This window comes from Grampus griseus (assembly GCF_964374135.1).
Source record: "Grampus griseus genome assembly, chromosome: 4".
Lineage (NCBI taxonomy): Eukaryota > Metazoa > Chordata > Mammalia > Artiodactyla > Delphinidae > Grampus > Grampus griseus.
In genome coordinates, this window is record NC_138997.1 from 108236715 (window position 1) to 108262487 (window position 25773).

The 25773-nt window shown below is 48.1% G+C and overlaps 1 protein-coding gene across 1 annotated transcript in view; it reads right to left on the bottom strand.

The window, feature by feature from the left end:
- Window positions 1–25773, bottom strand: part of LOC309822306 (uncharacterized protein C4orf50) — a gene marked incomplete at both ends in the record, with an annotated part of 49975 nt that overhangs the window by 13447 nt on the left and 10755 nt on the right. The window contains 6 exons of the mRNA XM_082654033.1: window positions 1511–1567; window positions 5905–6078; window positions 7815–7907; window positions 13742–15988; window positions 17497–17624; window positions 18703–18814. Coding sequence (XP_082510159.1) covers window positions 1511–1567; window positions 5905–6078; window positions 7815–7907; window positions 13742–15988; window positions 17497–17624; window positions 18703–18814 — 2811 coding nt within the window. The remainder of the gene's footprint in view (window positions 1–1510; window positions 1568–5904; window positions 6079–7814; window positions 7908–13741; window positions 15989–17496; window positions 17625–18702; window positions 18815–25773) is intronic.

Below are 25773 nucleotides of genomic sequence, written 5' to 3' on the forward strand. Positions count from 1 at the left end.
TCATTCAGCCAGCATCAGCAGAACACCTACTATGTGCAGCTCTCCCAAGAAAGAGGCCATGGTTGATGGTGACAATGACTCCACTGGGCTCTTGGAGAGACAGTGAGGCCAAGGGGAAGGTTGCAGCCTTTGGCATCAGACAGAACTGGGTTAAATCTCGGTTCTGCCACTGAGTAGCTCTGTGTGACTATGGGAAAGGCACTGCATCTCTCTGAGCCTCAGTTTCCCTATCCATAGAGTAGTGTTCGTGTTCCTGACCCGTTCCTGACATGTTGAGAAACTGTGCTATTGAGAAAATATGTCTGGAGTACCTGGCACATGGCAAGCATTCAACAGAGAGTGGCCATCGTCATTAGAATCCTTACAAAACCTCCCACGCCAGGTTACGAATCACAGTTTCCATCTGCAGATGAGAAAACTGAGCCCCCAGCAGTGAACGCCGCCCCTGGGGAGGGGCTGGATCTTGAACCCAGATCGCTATGGCTCCTCCCTCCAGTCTGACCTCTTCTGCTTAGGCCTTGCCTCGTGTGAATGACGTGGTGCTGATACCGTTTCCCTTTCCATCTTGAGTTTGTAAAGCGCTTTGTCGTGTACAAGGGGTTACGGTCCTCATTTAAGTAAATGGTATATAGCAAATGATGAAAATAATGAAGGAGCAAGAAAGCCTCCCATTTTCAAGAGCTTTACGCTTTGTTCTCCATTTTTCCATGGACACCATCCATGGAGGGTCTGAAGAAGCTGTGAGAGCAGCCGAGCAGAATTACTGTTATTTCAGAGCGAGTGGGATTTGGCAAGTCAGTGGGGTCCCGGGGCTCAGCCACGTCCTTCTAACTCCCAGCCGGAGCCCCTCCTAGCCCACCCTGCCCAGAGAGTGGAAAGAAAAAGCAGCCCCGCCAGGTCCACTGCCCAAATCCAAGTGTCATATTTGAGGTGACATGCGTCACCTCAACCAAACTACACTTTCAATGAGCACGTTAAACCCTGTGAGCCAGTAATGTCATTTCTGGGAACCTGTCCTCAAGAAATGTCTAGATATGTGGGGAAAACTGTTCTAATAAAAAATGTGCAACATGGTGTTTATGTGCAATAATGCAAAAGAGAGAGGGAGGGAGGGAGAGAGGGAAGGAGAGTGGACAGAGGGATTTGAACACCCGAAAGGGTCTGGCAGCTTTATGAACTGCGGTGGCTCCTGCTTTAGACTGCGGCATGAACAGCAGCTTCAAAGGCTGGTAAAGACAAGGACAGCCCCTATATGAGTTATACTCCCAAGTGGAAAAAGCCAGACACAGACGTACAGGTATAGTAGGACCTCAGACACGTGGAAAATATACTGGAAGAAAATACATGCAAATGCTAGATTCAAATAGGGACTTGGGGTGCCACTTGCCCCTTTCCTTCTTCTTTCCAGTGTTTTTACACGATAGAAATGGACTACCTCCTAATGGGAAAAATACTAAGCTCTTTATTCTTTTGAAAGGGACATTTCATACTGATTTCACACACGTATTACCTTCAGAGGAGTCACAGCCAAATTTGCTTCCTGGTGCTTTTTCTGAAGTGCATCAAGCTGAAAGAGAACCGAGATCTTTGAAAACGTTGAGCCGTGGATTACACAGCTCGGTGCGTCCACAGGCGAGCCATGCTCAGAGAGCTTGGCTCTTATGCCCCTCTTTCCCCACAGGAGCTCTCGGTGGGAACAGGGACCTTTCCCATCAGCTCCTCGGCCAGATCCGAGGAGGAAGGATGCTCTGAGCACTGGAGAATGAGCTCTGCCAGACTGCAGTTGCCACGGCCAGTTCTGTTGCCTCGTACTTCAGGAGGGAAGCCTTCCCCATTCCCCATGCAGAGGGGCCAGCGTTCTTTGGTGTGGTGTTAAACCTGTAGGTTCCCTAGCCAGACACCCTAACCCCAGCCCAGCCACTCACTAGAACTGTGACCCCGTGCAACTCAAGTCTTCCTCTGCCTCAGCTTTCTCATCTGTAAAGTGGGGTTAGTACTAGTGTCCACCTAACGGTGAGGATTGGATAAGGACTCTGTGAATCGATTCCTGTAAAGTGCTTAGACAAGGCCTGGCATCTGGTCAACATTCGATGAATATACATCATTATTACTCTCTGTGGCAGGCACATGTGTGAAGCCACCTTGTACCTTCCAGCCCAGCCCAGCATCCAGCTGACTACCACCAAGGGATCCCCACTGATGCTTTGCAGAGCAGAATTGCCCAGCCGAGTCCTGCTTAAATTCCTGTTCCACAAAATGAACATGTCTATGCATCTATTTCGGCACACATTTCTGAATATATTTGAAGAGTAAAAGGCCGGCTCCAAGCAGACTGTCTTCTATTCAAAAGGCACACAGTAATAAGCTACAATACGACAGGTGCTCTGTGAATTCTTCTCACTCACTCTCTGATTCCCTCTGTAGTCAGTACAAGAAAGCTACATAAATAAAAGTACTTCTTCCTCTCCCCTTGAGCTCTTCTGACCTCTAATACTATTTTCAACCTTACATACCCATAATCAGAATTCACATGTGTATATACACACACACACACATACACACATGAAACTATACTATACAAAATGTATTACAGCTTGCTTTTGTCATTTAATATAAAATCGTGGTGTTAATTCCATGTTATTACATACAAACCGATCACATTCTTTTAAAATCTTGCATATTATTTAATCATGAGGTTGAAACAAAATTTATTTAACCAATTCTTTGTTTATGAAAACGTATATTGTTTCTGTTTTTTTGCTTTACAAACAAGGCTTTAATGAACATTTCTATATTCCTATTTCGGCACACGTTTCTGAATATATTTGAAGAGTAAAATGCCAGCTCCAAGCAGACTGTCCTCTATTTGGAAGGTACATGATAATATTTGCAGGCTTGGGTGAAATCTTCTCTCTACTTCAGTTTAAGAAATAGCATGAATATGTTTCTGTGAGCTGTGTATTGGGGCATTTGCAATTAAAAAACAGACGAGAAGAAAGTGAAAAGACAACAGAATGGGAGAAAATTTTGCACACCCTATAGCTAGTAAGGGACTGTATCTAGAATATATAGCAAATTCTTACAACTCAACAACAAAAAAAGAAACAACCCAATCACAAAGTGGACAAAGGATCTGAATAGACATTTCTCCAGAAAAGATATATGAATTGCAAATAAACACATGAAAAGATGCTCAACACTATTAGCCATTAAGGAAATGCAAGTCAAAACCACAGTGAGAATAACCACTTCACACCCACTAGGATGGTTAGCAACAGAAAGACAGACAGTAGCAAATGTGAGAATGTGGAGAAGTTGGGACCTTCATCCATTGTTAGTGGGAATGTAAAATGGAGCTATCAGAGACAGACCTGAAAATAACTTTGATTGAAATGTTTAATAATTATATTACAAGAATTTAATCAGAGAACTGGAAGCTATAAAAAATTAGTCAAATGGAAATTCTAAGACTGCAAAATACAATACCTGAAATGAAGAACTAAAATAATGAGTTTAAGAGCAAATTCGACTCACCTAAAGAGTATTACGTAACATACGGAAGATGGATTAGAAAGAAATATCCAAACTGAAGCAGAGAAAGACAAAAAGAATGAAAAGAATAAAAAATAGACTTAAACATATATTGGAGGGCTTCCCTGGTGGCGCAGTGGTTGAGAGTCCGCCTGCCGATGCAGGGGACACGAGTTCGTGCCCCGGTCCGGGAAGATCCCACATGCCGCGGAGCGGCTGGGCCCGTGAGCCATGGCCGCTGAGCCTGCGCTCCGCAACGGGAGAGGCCACAACAGAGAGAGGTCCGCATACCGCAAAAAAAAAAAAAAAAAAAAAAAACATATATTGGATAGGGTAAAAAGGTCTAACATGTGTAACTGGAGTTCTATTTTTCACAGGTCAGTGACAGACAGGACAAAAACGTCATCATACCTCCTACGCTGGTTGAGGGCACAGTGACAAATATACCTTCATTAATTGCCTTGGCTTTGGAGGTAGGTGCCAATACTTTGGAAAGCAAATTTGCAATATGTATTTAGAATGAACACTATTTCTTCTCCTTAAACCAGTAATCCCAGTTCTCTGAACTATTGTATATAAACAATGATATATAAATTAATGGAAATAACTATAGATCCAACAGTAGGGGAACAGAAATCACATCCACCCCATAGATTACTGCACAGTCCAAAAAATAAGGGACAAAAAGGCTATGAAGCAACATGGACGGAGGACATAAAACTCCATGTACAGTGTATTCGATTATACAAAGAATGCATAAGAAGGAGTCGGAAATCACTCCAAAATGTTGATAGTGTATTTTCACCCATCGCTTTGCCAAAAAAATGTAAAGTGTGATATGATTCAGGGTAACAAGTTGTAGCCAAACAAATACACTCATTTATTTATGGTGGGAGTATACATGATGCAACATTTTGGAGGGTTATTTGCCATTATCGATCAAAGTTAATTATGTACATAGCCTTTGACCCAGTAACTCTTTCACTAGGATGTAGCAGAAACATATCCCAAGACAGATGTATAAAATGTTCGTTTGTAAAGCAAAGTAACAGAAACAATTTAGATTTCCATAAACAAAGAATTGGTTAAGGAAGTTATGGTTTGGTCTCTTGAAAAATAATATGCAAGAGTTTAAAATAATGAAGTTCAGTTTGCATGTATTGATACGGAAATATCACCAAAATTTTTTATTAAATGATAATAGCAAGATGCAGAATGTTTCTTATGGTATGATTTCATATATGTACACACACGTACTGAATGTGGGTAGATAGGGTTAAAATAAAGGAAGTTAGAAGGAGTTGGGGTTGAGGGGGAGAAAGGACTATATTTTTCTGCATTTTTTAAAGGTTGAGATAATTTTAGATTTACACACAGTTTAAAAAAATAATACAGAGAGATCCCTTGTGTACTTTGCCTGGTTTCCTCTAATGGGAACATTATGCAAAACTATAGAATATTACAACCAGGTATTGATGTGGATACAATCCACCATTCTTTTTTTAAAGGTTTATTTTATTGATGTACAGTTGATTTACAACGTTGTGTTAATTTCTGCTATATAGCAAAGTGATGCAGATATATATATATATGTATATATATATATTATTTTTTGTATTCTTTTCCATATGGTTTATCACAGGATATTGAATATAGTTCCCTGAGCTATACAGTAGGACCTTGTTTATCCATCCTATATATAATGGTTTGCATCTGCTAATCCCAATCCACCATTCTTACTCGGATCTCTCCTGTGTACGTTTGTGTGTGTGTGTGTGTGTGTGTGTGTGTTCCAAGTTCTGTACAATTTTATCACCTGTGTAGGCTTGTGTCTCCACCACCACAGACAAGATACTGAACCGTTCCAACTCCACAAGGACCTCTCTTGTTGCTCTTTTATATTCACACGCACTTCCTCCTTACAGAGAAAGGACTTTTATTTATGTAACATTTAAAAAACTGTTTGACAAAAAGGAGGACATGTCAATCCATGGAGGAAATATGCCTTCTGAAAAGAATGAAGTTATATTTGGTTATCTACTTGGAGAAAAAGGTAATCAAATGCCTTCCTCATAATCTATCCCCAAATAAATTGCAGATGGATTTATTTAAAAAAAAAAACTGTTTGATTTTTTAAAAAGCCATACACATGTATTATAATTTTTAGATCTAACAAAGGTTACCTGGATGGAGGGATTACAGGCTGGTTTTCTTCCCTATACTGCTCTGCACTTTCAAAATCTAATAAATACTTACAAACTGCGGGAAAGGGCCAGTGAGATCTTACCTACTTCTTTTTTCTACTCTCAAAACTTTCCCAAGTGAGGGAACCTTGGTTTTCAGGTGGGAAAGGGAAGCGTGGGCCCAGCCTACCTTGTCCTTGAGCTCACACCGGAGACGGGCAGCCTCATCCCGAGAAGCCTGCAGCTCCTGGTGTGCAGACCCTTGGTCTCGGAGCTGGCACTGCAGGGTCAGCACTTGGTGACGCAGTTGTCTGACGCACAGCCTGAGGTCCTCCTTGGAAGCCTCAGCTTCAGGGTCCTGGAGCTGTGGAATCACAGATTTGACTGTAATTCTTAGGTAATCTTCCAAGTAATTGGCCTTAGCCAACAGACAGTACCCGTTTTCCTTCTTAATTTGTTCTCCTGCTTACAATAAATTCCACAAAATAAAGTAACAGAGATCACTCCAAAAACTATTAGCCAGATAAACATCATTCTTATCCATATATTATCTTATATTTTCAGTCTTTCTGCTATGCCCTTACCCAGGTGCCCTTACCCTTGAATGGGAGAGTTGGAGAGGGTCTAGGGAATCACAGAATAGCATTCTAGGGTGTTATTTAAAAAAAAAAATTTCTTTTTCACACATGAAAAATATGTGAAATGGCATGGTATTCCAGAGTCTGTTTTAATAGACATCAGTCACCATTATACTGAAACACAGTATGATGAATGAAATTTAGTGTTCAAGTCCAATTATGAGATGCTTATTGCACTAAACCTTCATGTATTTCTATGGAACAGAATATACTGCACTTTCCCAAAACACTCTTCTTAAATCAGTACAAAATAGCCTCTCACCCTTCTTGGGTCAAACACGAGTGGGTTTCACATGAACATCAAATAGGGAATTTCTGGGAGGGCAGAAAGTGAGAAAAAAGGGGCTGATGTATCACCATGGGAAGTGTGGTCAAATGGCAGTGATGCCACTGCCCCCACTGGTTCTGGACTCTAAATTTTTATTTTTTAATAACGTATACATACATATACATAAACATGCATATATATGTATATATGCGTATATATATATATACACACACACACACATACATCCCCACATATTTTTTTCTATATACGTTTATATGCCATAGATATCTTTTGTATTCTGTTTTCCTCCCTTAATACCATGTCATGGTCATTTTTCCATATCATTAAATAGTGTCGAAAACCCTGTTGTTAGTATCTATGCAGTATTCTGTGGCATGGTGAACGCTCAGATTATTCTAATATACTGATGCTATAATTGGGGCTGAGATAGAAAGCCTTATCTGACACACCTCTGTTTCTTCCCCTGAGATCATCAGAGGGGAATTTCTATGTCAAGGCCCTGAGCATCATTAAGCTCTTGATTCATGCTACTAAGGTGGCCTTGGGCAAGAGCAGCCCTGCTAATAGTAGAAGTTCCAATTGCAATGTGTCCAGGGTCCCAGAAACTCAGAGATGTCTCCAATGCCTTTGTTCCCGGCCCTGGCAGTCTAGCTTTCATTGAAAGCAGCCACCCCGGGAATGGAAAGCCCACAGAGATCATCTCTTCCACGTGTTCCTGACCTGGGTGTGAGATGGCAGGAGGGGCAGGAGAGAGAGGATGGAAGGGAGACAGAGACAGCAGAGTCAAGGCGACTCGGTGGCCCATCAGGCCTCTCTCTTGTAAGCAAGGAATACGAGAGCAGAATGTGTTGTTTTGTTTTTTTTGGTTAATAGAAATTCACAGATTGTGGGCCTGAGATTCACAGGCTGGGCCCTGTCAAAAACAAATGGGTGCTCCGAATGGTTCCGTAAGATCCAGCTCCAAGATTTGCAAAACGACTTGGCCTTTCCGGGAAGTTTGGTGCCTTTGCTGCCTCTCTCCTCTGCGGTGATTTGGGCTTCATCCCCAGGGTCCTAAGACAGCATCCACAGGACATTATTCTAAAGAGAATAAAAGTGTGGGGTGGAGGCCGGCCCTGCCTGCCACGTGGGACCGCCCCACTCAGTGACCCTTGTGAACGACCCATGACTCACTTGCTCCCTAAGAGACCTCAGAGGCACGTGCTCCAGCCACAGGCTGCACTTGGGCTGGGAGCCCTGGGGAACACGGCCCTCGGGGAGCTCTGTCTGGTGGGGGAGGTTGACGCAGAGATAAGCCACTAGCACAGGGCGGTGAGGAGAAGCCAGGAGGCCGCCGGAGCCCCAGGGAAGCATTAAATCAAAGGCGTCCACTGCCACCCAGCAGTGTGTGGTGAACGCATAACAACCGCTCTCCAGGGAGGGAGAGGCACACGGATGTGTAGCATGTGCTGATTTCCGTGGTTTAAATACCATCGTGGCCAACTGCAAGCTACCAAAATGGCACCACGGAAAGCAGAGCTGGGGAGAGACGTGCCTGAGTCGCCTCTGCACCGAATCCATCCCGGGGGATTGGGAGGAGATGCCCTAAAATGAGACCTAGATGGTGAGCAGCAGTTCTCAGGAGAAAGCTGGGGTGTGGGAGGGCCGGGTTGAGGAACTAGGAGCGCGGAGACTAGGGAATGTATCTAGCAACGGCTGAAGCTCCCCAGGGGCCAGTTTATAACTCACCAAAAGGAGTTTGGACTTCATACCAAGTGTGACAGGAAGACCCAGAGGGTTTCAGGTTTTTATTTTAAGCAAATAAAAACAAGATCAGGTTTGTAACCTGGGACGAGGGAAACAGGAAGCTTTCTTCACCCTCTGCCTCCTGCCCATCAACAAATCCCATTGATTCTAACTCTAGTTTTTACCTGGACTCCACTCTTTTTAAAAAAAAAAATTCCTCTATTCTAGCATCATCTCTTGGCAAAAATCCTCTTGACTGTTCTCCCTGTGTCCTCTCTGTGTCTTTACAGCATCAAAGAGCACATCATTTTACGACAGAAATTTAATCATGTTGTCCTGCTGAAAACCCTCCAGTAGTCTCCCACTGCATTTGGAAGTGATCATAACCAGACCCTACAAGGCCTCCCGTGATCTTTCTCATGACAACTTTTCCATCCTCATCTCATACCACGCCCCACCCATGCCCACCGTGATCCAGCCACACTGGCTACTTTCTGCTTTTCAGCATGCTAGGCTCATTCCTGCCTCAGGGGCTGGCCACTTGCTTCTCCGTCTGCCTGGAATGTTCTTCCTTCGCTGCTCCTTTCAAACCTTGAGACTCTCAGCTTGAAATTCACCTTCTCAGAGTTTCAGTTCCCACCAGGTCTTACTAGCTGGGATTTGACAAGATACGAGGGAACTACATAAAAATTCTTTGCAGGCATTAAATGGCAGCCAATGCAGGGCTACAATCCATGAGAAAAAGGACGCACAACAAGGTGAGCTCTACATTGTCCCTGGAACATTTTCCAAACCATGGTTCAGGGAAATAGATCCCATGCTGAGCATGGTGGTCCTGCTAAGTGGAATCAGAGACTGGGGTTCAGGGATGCTATGACAGCTGGGGTCTGTGGGACAAAGCAACAGAGAGAGGTGAGCCGCAGAGAAGAAATCCAGACACTGTCCTAGAAATACCCTTGGGTCTTGGGCTGAATCATACGTGGTGCAACATAGTGTAAGACTCTGAGACCTAGCAGAGAACAGCAGCTGGGAGATCAATTGCTAAAGAGATTTTGGAGGTCACACACTGCTACAAAGATAGCAAAGTTCTGGCGTAGCCGAAGTGGAGAGTCTTTGGTGAATGCTCTGGGAACTCAGTTGATACCACTGAAAGGCCATGCCCTAGAAGCAAGGACCACCCTTGAGGAGTAAAATCAAGCCCTGGTACTGAGGGGAAAACTGAAGTAGACCTGCACAGGAATAACGGTCTGCTGATCATTCAGCTACCTACCAGAGCAAAACTTACAACATGCTTTAGAGGAAGCTAATAAGCAGGAATATCTACATGTTCCACATAATGTCCAACATTTAAAAAAAAAATTACTAGTCACATGAAGAAGCAGAAAAGTGGGCCTTAACCAAGAAATAAAATAGCCAATAGAAACAGACTCAGAGATAATCTAGATATTGGGGTTAGCAGACAAGACCTTCAAAATAACTATGATTCTATTTTTTAACAACATAGGAAAAGACAGACAAAAATGAATGAAAATGTGGAGTATTTCAACAGAGAATCAGAATCTCTTTAAAAGGATAAAATGGATATGCTACTGCAAAATACAGTAAATGAAATTAAGAACTAATGGATGGGTTTATTAGAAGACAGGACACAGCAGATCTGAACAGCAGAACTTTTAGTGAACTAAAAGACAGGTCAATAGAAAATTCAAACTGATAACACAAAGAGAAAAAAATAGGACAGTTCCAAAAGATGTGGGATAAAGTGAAAAAACAGTCTAGGTTTTTAGGAGAGGAGAGAAAAATAGAAAGGAACAAAATATTTGAAGAACTAATGGCCAAGAATTTTCCAAATCTGATTAAAGATATGACTCCACAGTTTCAAGAGGCTCAGAAAAACCAAGCAGGATAAACATAAATAACACTTCATGTAAGCACATCATAGTCTAACTGCCAAAACCCAAAGATGAAAAGCAAATCTTTAAAATAGTCTGAGGTAAAATGACACATTTCTTTCAGGGGAAAAAAGACAAATTATTCCATTTCTGAACAGAAACTGTGGGAGCCAGAAGACAATGAAATGAGATCTTTAAAGTGTCAAAAGAGGGAAACATATCTTCCTATCTAAAATTGTGAATCCAGTGTGAAAAAAATCTTTTAAAAGTGGAGTTGAAAAATTGTTTTCATAAAAAGAAATTTGAGGGGATTCATCACCAGCGAAAAATAACAAAGTTCTTCAGGTGGGTGTAAAACAGATCCACACAAGTAGAAGACAGAATGAACAGCACAAGAATGTAGAAAGATATGAATAAACATAAAAGATTATTGAGTGTTTAAAACAAGAACAGTAATAGCACTTTGTAAGGTATATATACATAGAAGTAACATAGTTGACAAAAATAAACAATGAAAAGGATGAAAAGGAATAAATGGAGTAAACTATTAAAAGATTTTTGAATTATTTGAGACATGGTAAAAGTACTAATTTAAAGTAAATTTTAATAATTAATACCTACAATTTGAAATTTCTAGGGTAACCACTAAAAGAATGACACTAAAATGTGTATCAAAATAAGCTAATAGAGAAGAAAATGGAATAATAGAAAATAGTTTACTAATACCAAAAACAAAGGCAGAAAGAAGGAATAAAAGAAAAGAGAACAGAACAGACAAATAGAAGAAACAGCAAGAAGGTAAACATAGAGCCAATTACACAATTATGTATGTGAAATGTAAATGGACCAAACACTCCAACTAAAAAGCAGAGGATGTCAAACTGAACTAAATTTAAAAAAAAAACAAAAACAGCCATATGTTGTTTCTAAGAAACATACTTTAAAGATACTGATAGCTCGAAAGCAAAAAGATGAATGGTGTAAAAAATTTATATACCATGAAAATACTAATGAAAAGAAACTGATGTGGTACTTTAATATCAGACAAAGTCAACCTTAGGGCAAGAAATGTGAGAGATAATGACAGATATTTCATCATGATAAGAGTCAATTCACCAGGAATACATCATAATCCTACATCCATGCGTATCTAATAAATAATTTCAAAACATATGAATTAAAACTAACATAACAAAAATAAGAAATAAACAAATGCACACTCAGAGTTGGAGATTTCAAAAGCCATCTCAGGGCTTCCCTGGTGGCGCAGTGGTTGAGAGTCCGCCTGCCGATGCAGGGGACACGGGTTTGTGCCCCAGTCCGGGAAGATCCCACATGCTGCGGAGCGGCTAGGCCCGTGAGCTATGGCCGCTGAGCCTGTGTGTCCGGAGGCTGTGCTCCACAACGGGAGAGGCCACAACAGTGAGAGGCCCGCGTACTGCAAAAAAAAAAAAAAAAAAAAAAAAAAAAAGCCATCTCGGTAGATGACAAAACGAATAGACCATACATCAGTAATGATATTGAAGATTTGATCAGCATAATTAATCTGCTTGGGCTAATTAATACCCAGCAACTGCAGAATATTCATTCTTTGCAAGGACACATAGAATATTTACCAAAATAGACCATAACATGGTCAATGAAAAAAATCTCAACAAATTTCAAGATTAAAATAATATAGTGGGGCTTCCCTGGTGGCGCAGTGGTTGAGAGTTCTCCTGCCAATGCGGGGGACACGGGTTCATGCCCCAGTCCGGGAAGATCCCACATACCGCGGAGCGGCTGGGCCCGTGAGCCATGACCGCTAGGCCTGCGCGTCTGGAGCCTGTGCTCCACAGAGGGAGAGGCCACGACAGTGAGAGGCCCCCATACAGGAAAAAATAATAATAATAAAAAAAAAAAAATAAAATAATATAGTGTATGTTTTCTGACAACAATGAAATAAAACTAGACATCAATAGCAAAACTATAACTAAAAAATTCTACAGATGCTTGGAAATTCAACAACACACTTCTAGATGACCCATGGGTCAAGGAAGAAATTACAATAGAAATTAAAAGCTAAACTTTGAACTGAACAGACATAAAAAGTACAACTTATCAAAATGTGTGGGTTGTACTTGAAACAGTGCTTAGAGAGAAATGCATAGATTTAAATGCATAAATCACAAAAGAACAGTTGAAAATCAATGATCCAAACTTTCAACACAGGAAGCCTGAAAAAGAACAGCCAATGAAACCAAAAGAAAGTAGAAGAAAGGAAACCATGAAGATATTAGAAGAAACCAATGAAATAAAATACAGACATACAATAAAGAACATCAATAAAACCAAAAAATGATCCTGTGAAATGACTGATAAAATTGGAGAGAAAGAGAGAGCGACAGAGACAGAGAGACAGAGACAGAGAGGCAGAGAGATTGGATATGAATATATACAAAGGACTCAACACTAAATATCCTACAGACACATTCAAGACCACTGGAAAAATAAATTTCATCCTAGCAGTCCTGAATGTCGAATATTGTCCACAGATGAGGAAAACAACTCAGAGAAGTCACGGATGTAGTCAGCACAGACCTGGGTTTGAACCCTGTTTGACTGAGTTCTAAAGCCCACTGCTCTCTCCTTTCAAGACCCAGTATTCAGTGTGATAGAGATGTTGGCTAAAGCTATGGTGGTAATCAGATTGCAATATAGAAATGTATCAACTCAACACATTGCACATCTTAAACTTACACAGTGTTGGATGTCAATTATGTCTCAATATAAATACATAAATACCAACCAAAAAAAGACTCAATGTGCAGAATTATAACTTGAGGTGCTTGAAAAACTCCTTGGTCTGAAAGTAAAAACTCTAATATTAAAGTGTAAACACCCACTCCATGTCCCACCAGATACCAATTTGAACAGCCTGAGCAGAGGGGCAGACTCGCATTATCTTGTCCAGGGTAAGAATAAAGACTCTGGAGCCTGACTGCCCAGGTAGAGTCTGGGCTCAACCCCTCCTAGCTGTGTGACTCTGGGCAAGTCACTTAACTTCTCTGTGCCTACGTTTTCTCATCTGGGAAATGGGGGTGGTGAGTGTTCCTCCCTCCTAGGGCTGCTGGAGGACACGGTAGTAAAGGGTGTGGTCAGTGCTATAAGTCAGCAAGATGATTAAACAACCATGCAGAGTCAACCTACCCGGGGGCCACTGCGTGGGAACTTCAGAGCTCGCCCTTGGTCTGCAGAACACCGTGGTCTTTTGTCGTCCTTCTCCAAATGTGCTTCGTTCACTCCTGCCCCATCGGTGTTTCCTTGCAGGGCACTGGATCCTGTGGCGTTTCCCCAGACCAGTGATGTAGCAGGAGAATCAGCACCGCACCTGGAATTCTCCAGGCCTAAACAAGGTTCCGTCCATCCTCCAGCCAGACCCATTTCCTGCTCCGAGGGTGGCCCAGGGCCTCTTGCAGTCAGTTGCTCTGAAAGCTCAGTCACCTGCACCCCCCTTTCTACAGCGTTCACCTGGTCCACTGCCATCATGTTTTTTCCCTGGAGATACTCCTCTGCTCTCACCAAAGGTCCCACATCTGTGCTGCTCCCCCACACGACTTCCCCCTCCAGGACTTGGATCCTTTGTAGAAGGTGTTCATTCTCCCCCCTGAAGGCTTGGATCATGTCTTCTATTCCCAGCACTATATCCTTTATCAGCTCTTTATAACTGACCCCAAGCTCCGAAATCAGTGCACTGAGCTCCCAGTTTTCCAGGGTGATGCACTCCATCACGCCTTTGGATTTTCGGATGCTCGCAGACATGGCTTTCCGGAGCTGCCCAAGGTGTCCTTTCAATCTCTCGTTTTCCTCTTCGAGCTCAGAAATTTTGCAGTAACTTTTCCTGTTACAGTCTTCAAGGTCAGAAATGACCTGCACGTACTGGTCCAGCTCCCTCTTTACGTGAGAGATGTCTCCTAACAGCACGCCGTTATCCTGTTTGAGCGCAGATATTTTTTTCACATTTCTCTCCCTCTCTTTTTCCAGGACACGCAGTTTTCTGTGGCATCGTTCCTGATCTACCTGAAGCTTGGCATTGTCACGTAAAACTCTGCTTCTCTCCGTCTTCAATCCAGAAATGAGCTGACGAAACCTCGTCCTCGCTCTCTCAAGGGCTCTCGGCTGCTGAGAGAGCTGGTTCCGACCCCACTCAGAGGGCCCCTCTGGCGGGCCCGGGCTCAGGCTGACCAAATCCAGCACCGGCCCTGGAAGAACTTCGCCGGTGCCTACGGCCTCATTCTCTCCCCGCTTAACGTCTTCATCAGGCTCCTCGGGGTTCGCTTCCTTGGCATAACAAATATCGAGATCCTGGTTTGCCAAAGCCTGCTGAGGATACGCGTCCTCCTGGCAGCTGTACCATCTCCGAGCAAAGCTCCAGTTCTCTCCTGCCAACGAGGAAGCTTTCCGGCCATGCCCCCCACTCCCAGGCTTCAGGATGGAGAGCTGCTGGAAACAAGCCTCCATCTCCTCTTCAAATTCCTCTATTTTTAACGCAGATCCCTCACAGCCTTTGCTCGGAGCCCGGGGATGACTGGTAGGTCGGGCCCCCTTGGGCCATAAAGCCAATCCAGGAGACGGTGGCAAACCTCCCTCCTGCAGTAGGAAAAGCATTTCCTTGGCTTCACAGTCCTCGGAGCCAGGCTCCTCCCGGACATCCCTGTGGCCCGGGCTGGACCCGTGGAGATGCGACAATTCCTCCTCCTCTTCCTGTCCTTTGTCCTCAGGGCTTTCCTCTGGGAGAAGCAGAGCATTTCCAGACCACACGCAATCTTCCTCCTTGCCCAGAACTCTCCTGACGGCTCTGCCCTGCTCTGCAAGGGTTGGAGCACCTGCCGGAGGCGGCCCATTGGTGCCGTGGGCCCTGGAGAAGGCGGCTGTGGGGGCCTCTTCCTCCTCTGATGATGAAAGCCCTCCTCCCCCTTCTCCCCCTTCTCCTTCTTCTTGGGGGCTCCAGACATGCCTTCCCCCCAACCCCCTCCTGCTCAGGGATTCAGGACCCTCCGTTGACACTGAGGCCTCCCCCTGAAGAAGGGGCAGTGGAAGCTCCCGCCTGGGCCCAGGGCAGGAGGTTGCAGCCGGGGGTTCGGAAGCCCCGTGCTCATTCCATACACCCTCTGGGGCCCAGACACCAGCCTCCAGGCTCAGGTTCTCACGGCTTTCCTGACTTGACTGAGCCCTGGCACCGAGGTCGTCCTCCTTCCTGCCGCTGGTCCTCCTCGCCTCCCGCATCTCCGGTCTCCGCCCTGGGGTTCCTCCTCCCTCCTTGCAAGAGTCTTTTAGGTCCTTGGGGCCTCTCCTGGGAAATCGGTGATTTGAAATGCATGGGGACTCCCGGCAGAGGGAGGCATCGTGGCTCCTTGCCGGGCGATGATCCCGGCTGGGGTGTCCTGCAGCGGAGGAAGCAGGCGGGGGCCTAGCCTCCAGCACCTGTTGGGCTTGCAGTTCTTCTGGGGAATCTTCCAGGAGCAGCTGCAGGAGTGGCAGGGGAGCCGAGTCCCCAGCCTGCCCCCAGGGAGGGCGTGTGCATGTCTGCATTGGGAGGAAGGACACCTGGGCCAGGGTGGCTGCTAGGTTCTGCTCTGAAATCCAGGCCAGCTCCACCGGGAGGAGTGAGCCGTCCATGTCCTGCCCCGGGGGGCAGCCACAGATGAGAAGGAGAGTCTGTTCGCCCAAGCTGGGCTCAGCCGGAGTAAACTAGGGGAAGGAAGAGAAGAGAAGGGGTGAAGCGGCCCCTTCCCCCATAGAGCCTCTCCCCGTCTCTCTGAGCTCATCTCCTCACCCAGCCATACAGGTCTTCCAAACACCCCGGGTCTGTTAGCACTCCAGGGCCTCTGCCCCTGCCCTTCCCTCTGCCCCCCCCCGCCCCCCCTGCCACGGCTCACCCTCTGGCTTCCTTAACATCTCAGCTCAAACGTTACTTCCTCAAAAAGGCCTTGCTGACCACTTCCACCACTGTCTGTCCATTCACCCCCTTTCCCTCGCTCTGTGGCGCCCTCCCCTCACTCACATCATGTAGGATATGTGTGTGTGTAATTGTTTAACTCCTCCCATAGCCCTGCACTGTCCAATACGGTAGCCGCACAGGCCACACGGGGCTCTTCCAATTTAAAGCAATTCAGTGAAAGTTAACACTCAGTTCTGCACTCTGCACTCAGTTCTGCACTCAGTGGTGCAGTCACACCAGCCACGTTTCAAGTGCTCAGAAACCACGCGTGGTTCACAGCTCCTACACTGGACCGCACAGGTGCGGAATATTGCCAGCACTGTGGAAGGCTCTAGTGGACAGCACGGTGTAGACCATCTGCCTAGAATAGTCCCGGGCACACAGGAGGGGTTTCATAGATATTTTTGAATATCTTTTTATATTTACTTATTCAATGAGCTTAACCAGAGAGGAGGACTGGCCTGACTCAGAACAAACCCGGGCTGGGCTGAGGCCCGGGCGAGGAAACTTGGCTTCATCCAGGCTCGGTAGGAGCCCTCAGCTCACATGCGACCACGACCCCACTCGCACCTCGCAGCGCTCCCAGCCTCACCACCTTTACCTGCCGGGTCTTCCCACCTGGCCTGCCCTTTCGCTGTCCATCCCTGGTTTCCTGTCTGTCTAACTACTTCCCCAGCTTCTCTGTGAAGCTCTCCCCACCCCAGGGGCTGCTCTGCTCTTTTCCCACTTTGGGTGTGACACAGCACACCACGCAGTGGCTCAGAGCAGGAGGTGAATGAATGAAAGTAGGTGAGCAAGGAAGGCCCCCTCTTTAGAACCACAGAACCGCATCAGGGCCGGCTGGAGCCAGGCTACTGAACCGTAGGGCAGAGTGTGGTGCAGAGTGTGGGCTATGGAGACGTGAGGACCCCAGTCCCCTAGAGGGCTGTGAGGCCTTGGGAAATCACGACTTCCTCATATGCAGAAGCGGGGGGGTCATGGCTCCTGCCCCATCGCTGGCGGGGAGGTTTCAATGAGATGAAGTTTGCTACGTGGCAGCTGGGTCTGGGCACACAGCTGGGGCACACAGCCTTCCTGCCCACTCCCCACTCAGGGCTCAAATCTCCCTCTCAATTATTTCCAGAATGTTCTTCCAAACCCCAAGCTTCTTTACCTTCTTCTCCCCTCTTCTGCGTGGTGGCCACACTGTGCAGCACACACAGTAGGGCTGATCAGACCCAGCTGGCACCCCAGGCACGCAGAAAGCCTCTGGCCTCACCTGTCCACGGGCAGATCCTGCGAGGTCTCCTGGGAGCTTGTCCGTGGTCTCCGGGCCTGGGATCAAGACAGCAGTGCTTTGTCCAGCCCCGATGCAGTCCCAGGCGCGGGGCCCCTCGGAGGGCTGGCCTGGGAAATGACAGGACCGGAGAGTTAAGAAGACCCTCCTAGGAGCTTTCCCATGATTGCCACCAGCAGTGCCATCTGCTGTTAGGATGAGACAGCACTTCTCATGACTCAGGGCCTTTGAGCCTCCACAAGTGGCCTGCTGGCCACCACTGCCTGTCAGGTGAGAAACCGAGGCTCAGGGATGGGGAATGACATTCACTGATGAGCAGCAGAATCGGGTCTGGAAGCCACCTCTTCTGACCACAAAGCCCACGACATCTCCCTGGCCCCACACCGTCATGGTCACACAGGGTCATGATCCCTGGCCCCCAGCCCCTCATGGTCAGCACGTAGACAGGGGAGTTGATGCCCAGGCTTTGCCAGACACGCCCTGCCCCCTTCCCCAAGGACAAACCTGACCTCGTTTGACCTGTCAGCTCTGTTCCCCAGAAATGGGATGGAGGGGAAAGGTCAGCTTTGCTGGTCAACAGCCCCGCTGGGTACAACTGACCCCCTCATCCTTAAGTTGAATTTCACCTTGGAAAACTACATAAACCACAGATGGCCAGTTGGACACCATGGCTTTGGGGCTCCCTGCGTGCAGTGGCTTTTGCAGCAGGGACCCTGGAAGCTGCACCCGAGAATATTAGCAGAGATATTGGTTCCCGTTAGGGACAACTTAGGGATAAGGGGGTCCCAGCAACTCCCAGGCTGCACACTTGTCTCACACCTGAGCTGTCACTGGGGCGGGGGCGGGGAATAGAACAGCTCCCGGTCATGACACGGTCTTCTGCGAAGACAAATCCCCCTGAAGGGACCCCTGCTGCCCAAGGCTGGCACGGGCGTCGCCTGGTTGGCACCTTCTGAGGGCTGAGGGCTGAGCCTGAATGTCGGGTTGGGCCTAGGTCACAGACCTTGCCGTGGGCATTGTGGACTCTGATCCTACCTCTCCCAGCTGTGTGGCAACAAGCAAGCAACACTACCTCTCTGAGCCTCAGCTTCCTGACTGTAGAGCAGGGACCGCCACCCTGCTGCGTCATCAGGATGTCGTAAGAGAGCTGGCCCATCAGCGGATGTCCACGCGGGGCCCCCCACGCACCTGCCGAGCCCCTTGGTCCAGGGGCCCCGTCAGGGCCTCGGTTTCCGCAGGCATCCGGAGCCTCCTCCCAGGGCAGGGGCAGCGATTCATCCTGAACACAGCCCAGGGCCTCCTTGAGGAAAAAAACACAAGAAGACAAGACAGCTGTGAGTGTCCCTGGTTGCAAGGGACCCTCCAAGCCTGTCCCAGCCAAGTCCCTCCCAAGGACCCCTGGAGGGAGTTGCATCCCCTCCCCAGGTGAGGACAGCAGAGGGCAGTGGCCTGGCCATAGGGCCCTGGTCCTGCGTTCTCGGTCCTGCCAACCAAACTGCCTCCTGTGAGCACCCAGCAAGCATTTAGCAGACAATGGGGGGCTTGTCCCTTCAGCCAAGATTTTTCTGGGCCCCCCAAGGTGGCACCAAAGGCTCCAGTCCCCTTTCCTTCCGGTGCGGAAGTTCCCTCTGTATCCACCCGAGGTGGGAGCCTGTCCCTCTGGGCAGTCCTGTCCCTCAACTGTCCACAGGCCCCAAACGCCGCAGCCAGGCATCTCCGGGCGGCACCCTCCTCCTCTGGATCTCACCCCAAAAGGCAAGCTGGGCTGCAGCAAGGAGCTTCCCTAACCCAACGCCCACCCCCCGCCCCGCAGAGCACGTTAGGGGCAGCACCTTGACTGCGGCTCCAGCCACCACCCACGAGGGGCCAGTGCACAAGCGTCCTGCAGGTTCCCACTGCCCCGGGTACGCCTAGCCCGGTTCTAAGGGGCGCTGTTTGCTTCCCACCTGCTCCCACACTAGACCTGAGGTCGTTTAGGAAGGAAACTGGCCTTCATTCGGTCTGCACTGACACTCCAGCCTGGCACACAGTAGGTGCTTAATAAAGGTTTGACAGTTGGATGGATAGACAGAGCCTGCAGAAAGGCAGACATTTCGGACTCGCCGTGCATTAATTCAGCAAACGTTTATTAAGCTCCTACTGTGGGTCAGGTGCTCTTCTAGGGGAGGGAGAAACGGAAATGGACAGGTCATGCCCCGTGCCCATCCCCAGGTCCTCACCTGCTCTCAGCAGACCCCTGCGTTGGCCACTAACTGGGCCTCCTGCTTCCCCTCCCGTCCTGCCCGCAGCTGCCAGGGACCCTCTGACCTGCAAGTCCGCCCTCACCTCCCCCACTCAGTCCACGGGATCAGCTCCTGGGCTGCGGTCAGGCACGGAGGCCGTCCAGGGCTGTCACCGCAGCCCCTGACGCTCCTGGTCCTGGCTTCCTCTCACAGTGCCTCCCTGTTCCCCCACGCTGGCTCCTGCTGGCCTCCGCACGTGCGGTTCTTCCTGCCTGCCTGGTGCACCCTCCTGGGAAGGGTACTGGTTGCAGGCTGCTTCTTGCAAAGCCCTCCCTGCCCCTGGCTCTCTGCCCCTCCTTTCCACACCCTTTGGCAGCCGAGCAATTGCACTGAAATGGAAACAGGCTCAGGTTGCCCTCCTGTTTCCAACCCTTTCATGCTTCCCACTGCCCTGAAAGATAAAACCCCTGCCTGTGCGGCCTCACCACACCCATCTCTGCTCTTTGGATGGACCCTTCTCCCTCCTGCCTTGGGGCCTCGCACCCCTTGTGCCTGCTGCCTACACCTCTCCTCCCCACCCTTCTGCCTGGCCCAGCTGCTCCCTTCTGGGCTTAACTTAAAGGCCAGATCCTTAATGAGGCCTCCCTGAGCCTCCCCCAAATGAAGCCCCTCCCTCACTGCAGCATCTTCTCCTCATACCCCAAGGTTGTGACCTTCCAGTTACTGTGCGACAGTTTGTGTCTTGTCCAGTTCTCCTCAGAGACCAGGGGAGACCAGGCCCTGGCCACACCTTAGGATCACCCAGAAGCTTTTAACAAGTACCAGAACAGGGCCCCAGCCAAGACCAGTGAAAACCAGAGGGGTCTGGGCACAGCCCTGCTCTGCATCCAGACGGGCCCGGACAACCTGCCACAGGTACCTTCTGCCCACAGACCTTGGGGTACCTCACGGTTTTCTCCACTAGCTTCCCACTTGATCAGAATTAAACACTCTTGTCAAGAACTTAAAATCACTATTGGAAGGAGGTGGAGATGAGAAAATGGAGAGAGAGAGAGAAGGCACAAGAGAAAGGAAGAGAGAGAAGGCAAATGAGAAATAGAAAAAAGAGAGGAAATAGGATGCAAGAAGGGAGGCAGAAATTCAAAGACATGAGAGCAAGCAAGAGAGAGAAGCAGAAGGAAGGAGGAGGGAACAGATGAAGGGGAGGCGGAGGGCAGTGTCGAAGGCCACCACTGTTCTGCTGTTCATTTCTATTTGGATTTTGCTCCAGTACCAAGTTTACTTCCATTCAGTTCAACAAATACTTTCTGAGCACCTACTATGTGGCAGGCTTTGTCCTGGGGCTGGGACACAGCCATGGGTGACACACACAGACCCCTGCCTCGAGGAGCTAACATCCAGGGGAGGACTTCCAAGATGATGCTATACCCGCTTCATGTCACAAGTGATGAAATCAATACTCAGAGAGGGACAGTGACTTGTCCAAGGTCACACAGCACACACAGTGGGAGAACAGGACCTGAACTCAGGTCTCCGAACTTGATCCGGGCCTTCTCTCCCGCTTCCTGCCCCCCTCTGCTCAGTGTTGCCAGCCCTCCCTGCTTTTCAAGACTCACAGGAGCATTTGCCTGTAACTTTACTTGGCTTTAGTTTTAACGTGTAATTATTTTGAAAGAAGAAAATGAGGAATACAGTGATATCCAAACACAAATATTACAAATGTGTGAGAATATATCCCTCTGGGCTTTTTTTCTGTGCAGAGACATTTAAATTCTTCCAAAAGTCTGTTTCTACAAAATGTTGACTTTCGCTTTGTGCATTTTTCATGTGATGGTATCGAAGGATCATTTCTCCACAACTTCTTCTGTAATGTGGTGTTTTAGGGCTGCCGAATGATCTCTGACGTAAGGAATGCCTTCACTTACCAAATCAGGTCCCTCTGATCAGACATTTAGGTTGTTTCCAATTTTTACCAACTATAAACAGTATTGAGGTACCTTTAATATATGACAAATATTCAGAATACAGTGGAATCGTGAGGTTTTGCTCATTCGTATTTTGTTTTTAAGTAATGGACCTTTTTTGTAAGACCACGGGCCATCTGTATTTCCTTTTTACGTTATTTGTATGTTCGTGGCTTTTGCCTATGTTTTGTTTTTTGACATTATCGAAACTGTTTTAAAGCCCTTGCTCGCTTGCAGGAGTGAGTGACAAGTTACAAAAAAGTAACGGGCACTTCTGCTCAGGTGCAAGCTGTGAGCAGGAACGGGCTGCCTGGACTCAGGAAACAATCAAGACATTCTCATACTCGCCACCAGGCGTCGCTCTACTCAGATCGCCGGGGTCGAGAAGCTGGCCTGAGCAGCCCGCATTCCTGAGGCCACTGTCACAAGGAGCGGGGTCGCAGCTCTGGGATGACAGCCTGACACTGACATCATAAGACAGTGACTTTTAATCTCTTTATACGAGCCTCCTTGATACCCTCCAGGCCAGGCCACTGCCCCAGGGTGTCCCCTGCTGTAGTGGTCATCACCCAAATTGCCCTTTCTGCCCCTGTGTCTATCTCCCCTATAAACTTTTGAAGAGAAGGATCGCCTCCCCAGCCCCAGGGGTCGACACGGTGCCTGGAACATACAGGATGCCCAGTGCACGCTTACTAAAAAGCATCTGGACACATCTGCAGAGAGGCTTTGCTTCTCTTGCAAACCAGAGTCCTCTTAAACTTTCTTTCACCTGGGATTCTGACCAGAAACCCCCTCCCCAAACTCCTCCCCGAGCTGGGCGCTTGTCCTCGCAATGGCTATTCCTGTGGGGACCTGGGCTCCAAGCAACTTGTTCTCAAAACTATAAACTGTGTGATCCTGGGCAAGGCATGTGCCTCCTCTGTGGGGCTGGGGACAAAATCACTGATCTCTGCCTGGCTACCTCCCAGCATCAAGGAGATCCTGTTTGGGGAAGCGCTGTGTAAATAAGAATCAAAATATCTTCTCATAACGATTACCCTCACCATAAATCACACCATGACACACATCAGATGTAACCAAGGGGCTGGTTTGGGTTGGAGGCACCCTAATAATTTGCAATGATTTTCAATATGATACACACTTCCCTGGGGCTAGACCTCCCTCTCGTTTCCCAATTTCTACACCTCACTTCCCAGCATTGCCATCTCAGGCTGGTCCCTTCGTCTGGAAGTTTCCATTTCCCATGGGCAATGGAGCAAATATCTTCTTTTGGCCATTTATTCACTGAGTCACTTCCTCACCAAGTATTCCACAGCCTGTGGACAGGGGCTGGGATTTATGGCTGAATCAGACCCAGTTGGTGATGACGATGAAGGAACAGCTACGGGGGTTGGGCAGCCAGGCCCAGCACAGTGAGAATTAGGGTCGCCAGAGGTGGGTCATATCATAATGGGGGCACCAAGGAGGGAAGGAGCTGGCGTAAAATCAGGAAAGTCTTCTTGGAGGAAGAGACATTCTCACCAAATGGAAAGAAAGAAGCAGGGGTTTACCAAGGGGCCATGGGGAGCAGATGGTAGAAGTCTCTAGACACAGGAAAAGTAAGCAGGCTGGAGGAGTCTGGCATATTTAGGGACCTGCAGGACCACAGGGTGGGAGGAAGGGGTGGGCAGTGAGCCTGGAGGCAGCGGCTAGAGCAGCTGGGGCCTTGAATGCCGAGGTTAGGAAGTGGAGCTGGATCCCAAGGCGATGGAGCTGCTGGGGGCTTATGAAAAGAGATCATTTGGGGGTTACACCGCTATCCAGAGAAGGGCGCTGAAGATCTGCCGCGTGGCTCTTAACCATTCTGGGTCCTGCCCCTTTGGAAATGCACTGTCAGCCTTGGGAAATCATGCATGCATGCATGCAGTGCTCTCAGAACACTGAGTACAATCTCATACGTGCACAGCCATGGCCACAGGCCAGACCAAGACCTGAGGGACACCATCTGGCTTTACAGTGTTGTTATCAATAGATTCTAGCATTTTAACTTTAAAATTGCAAGCCATGCTGCCCCGTGACCTGGTGACTGGCTGGCATTTCCCATCTCTCCAGCGCGCTCTCTGGAGGATTTCTTCCTTTCAAGGGGGCCCTTTTCGACTCCAAGGTGCTCAGAGTCAGGGCTGTCAGTGCCCGCTGAGAGTAGGACAGTTTGGAAGACTCTGACATACCCTGTGGCCCTGTCATGGGGAATGGTCCATTCCCCATTCCAAACACCAAGATCCCCAACAGTGACCCACAGATTGTCAGGCCCCTTCCCCCTTCCTCTGTCTGCACCCTCTTTCTCCAGGCAGTCTTGTCATCCCGTGCAGGCAGGGGTCTTGTCTTATTTCCCAGCCCTGGTACCAAGCTCAGGCCCGAGTACACCTCGTTGTACGGCACCTGTTAAATGCTGATTTTGGACCCACTGACCACTAGTTACCGAGGAACAGAGCATGGCACTCACAGGCTCATCTCAGGGTCAGCCTGCCGGGACGCAAATCCTGCCCCACCACTTACTATCTGTGGGACCCTGGGACTCTCCGGGCCTTCACTTCCTCATCTGTAAAATGGGGGTAAAATAGTGCCTCCCTTGAAGGTCGTTGAGGGACAAAATGAGTGGACAACAGATGCAGAGCACGAGAGATGGCGTCTAGTGCAAAGACTCCCTCATAAATATAGGAATCGTTTTGTACCCCCATGAAGCCGGCGAAGAAGCACATCAAGGAACTAGAACCGACAGTTCTACTGTTTCACGGGGCCTCATAACGGTGCATCCAGGAGGGCACTTGTTATGAGTTCAATTGTGTCCCCCCCGCAAACTTCCTAAGTTGACTCTTAACCCCCAGGACCTCAGAACGTGACCTGATTTGGAAATAGAGACACAACTGATTCAATTAAGATGGGGTCATTCGGGTGGGCCCTAATCCAACATGACTGGTGTCCTTATAAAAGGGGGACGTTTGGACACAGAGATGCATAGAAGGAAGACAATGAGACACAGGGAGAAGACAGCCGCCCACAAGCTAAGGAGAGAGGCCCGAAACAGATCTTCATTCACAGGCCTTGGAAGGAACGACCCTGCCGACACCTCGATCTCGGGCTTCCAGCCTCCAGGACTATTGTTGAAACCACACAGTTTGTGGTTCTTTGCTAGGGTAGCCCCAGGAAACTCTCAGAGTACCTACATTTCTATTTGCTCAATAAGGATATTAAGGCATAGAAATAAGATGACTGGCAAGGCTCCCGGGGCTCCTAGAAGGCAGGGCCAGGCTCCAGGCCCACCAGCTGGGGGGACTCGGCCCTGCTTGTCTCCATCTGGGAGAACTGCTAACGTCTGGCTGGAGCAAGAAGCTGGTCGCCCTGGTGCCGAGCCCCCCGTGGAGAGATCATGAGCAAGGGGATGGGAGCCGCTTCCCGGAAGTGAGAGCAAGCCACACAGGAAATGCACAAACCACGATGACATGGACGCCGACGGCCAAAGCAAGCCCTTGCTAATATCACTCGCCCAGCCCGGATGCTCCCAGGCCGCCATTTAGATTGCTAAAAGCCAGGATCAGTGACCGTCCCATGACACTCTATGCTGAAACGGTAACTGACATTTGTTCCATCTTTAAAGGGCTCTTGCATTCACGCTCCCATGGGCTCTTCACTCTGACACACTCAGAAGACAGCAAGTGCTACTACCCCTTCACCCAGCGGAATCCACCGCCTCTGTCCACTCCGGGTCCCACCTGCCATCTTAGAGCATGAGCATGTCACCCCAGTGTGTATGGCTCCCATGTTTAAGGATCAACATCTTCTATTCCACGGGCCCTTGCTTCCTCTGCTACTCATCTGATAACAGGCTGGCTTCTCTGGATGCTATAGAGGCAGAATTGGCTGGGGACCACACTTTATGGGAAATTTAGGGAATTTTTGAGAGACTTTTGACTGTGCACAGCAGCCTCCAGGAAGGTCTTGAGAGCATGCAGTTCTCCTTGGGCACTGGGTCTTTTAAATGATAAGACATGAAACATCGAGAAGGTCACAGATGCATGTCAACAAGGGGCTTATAA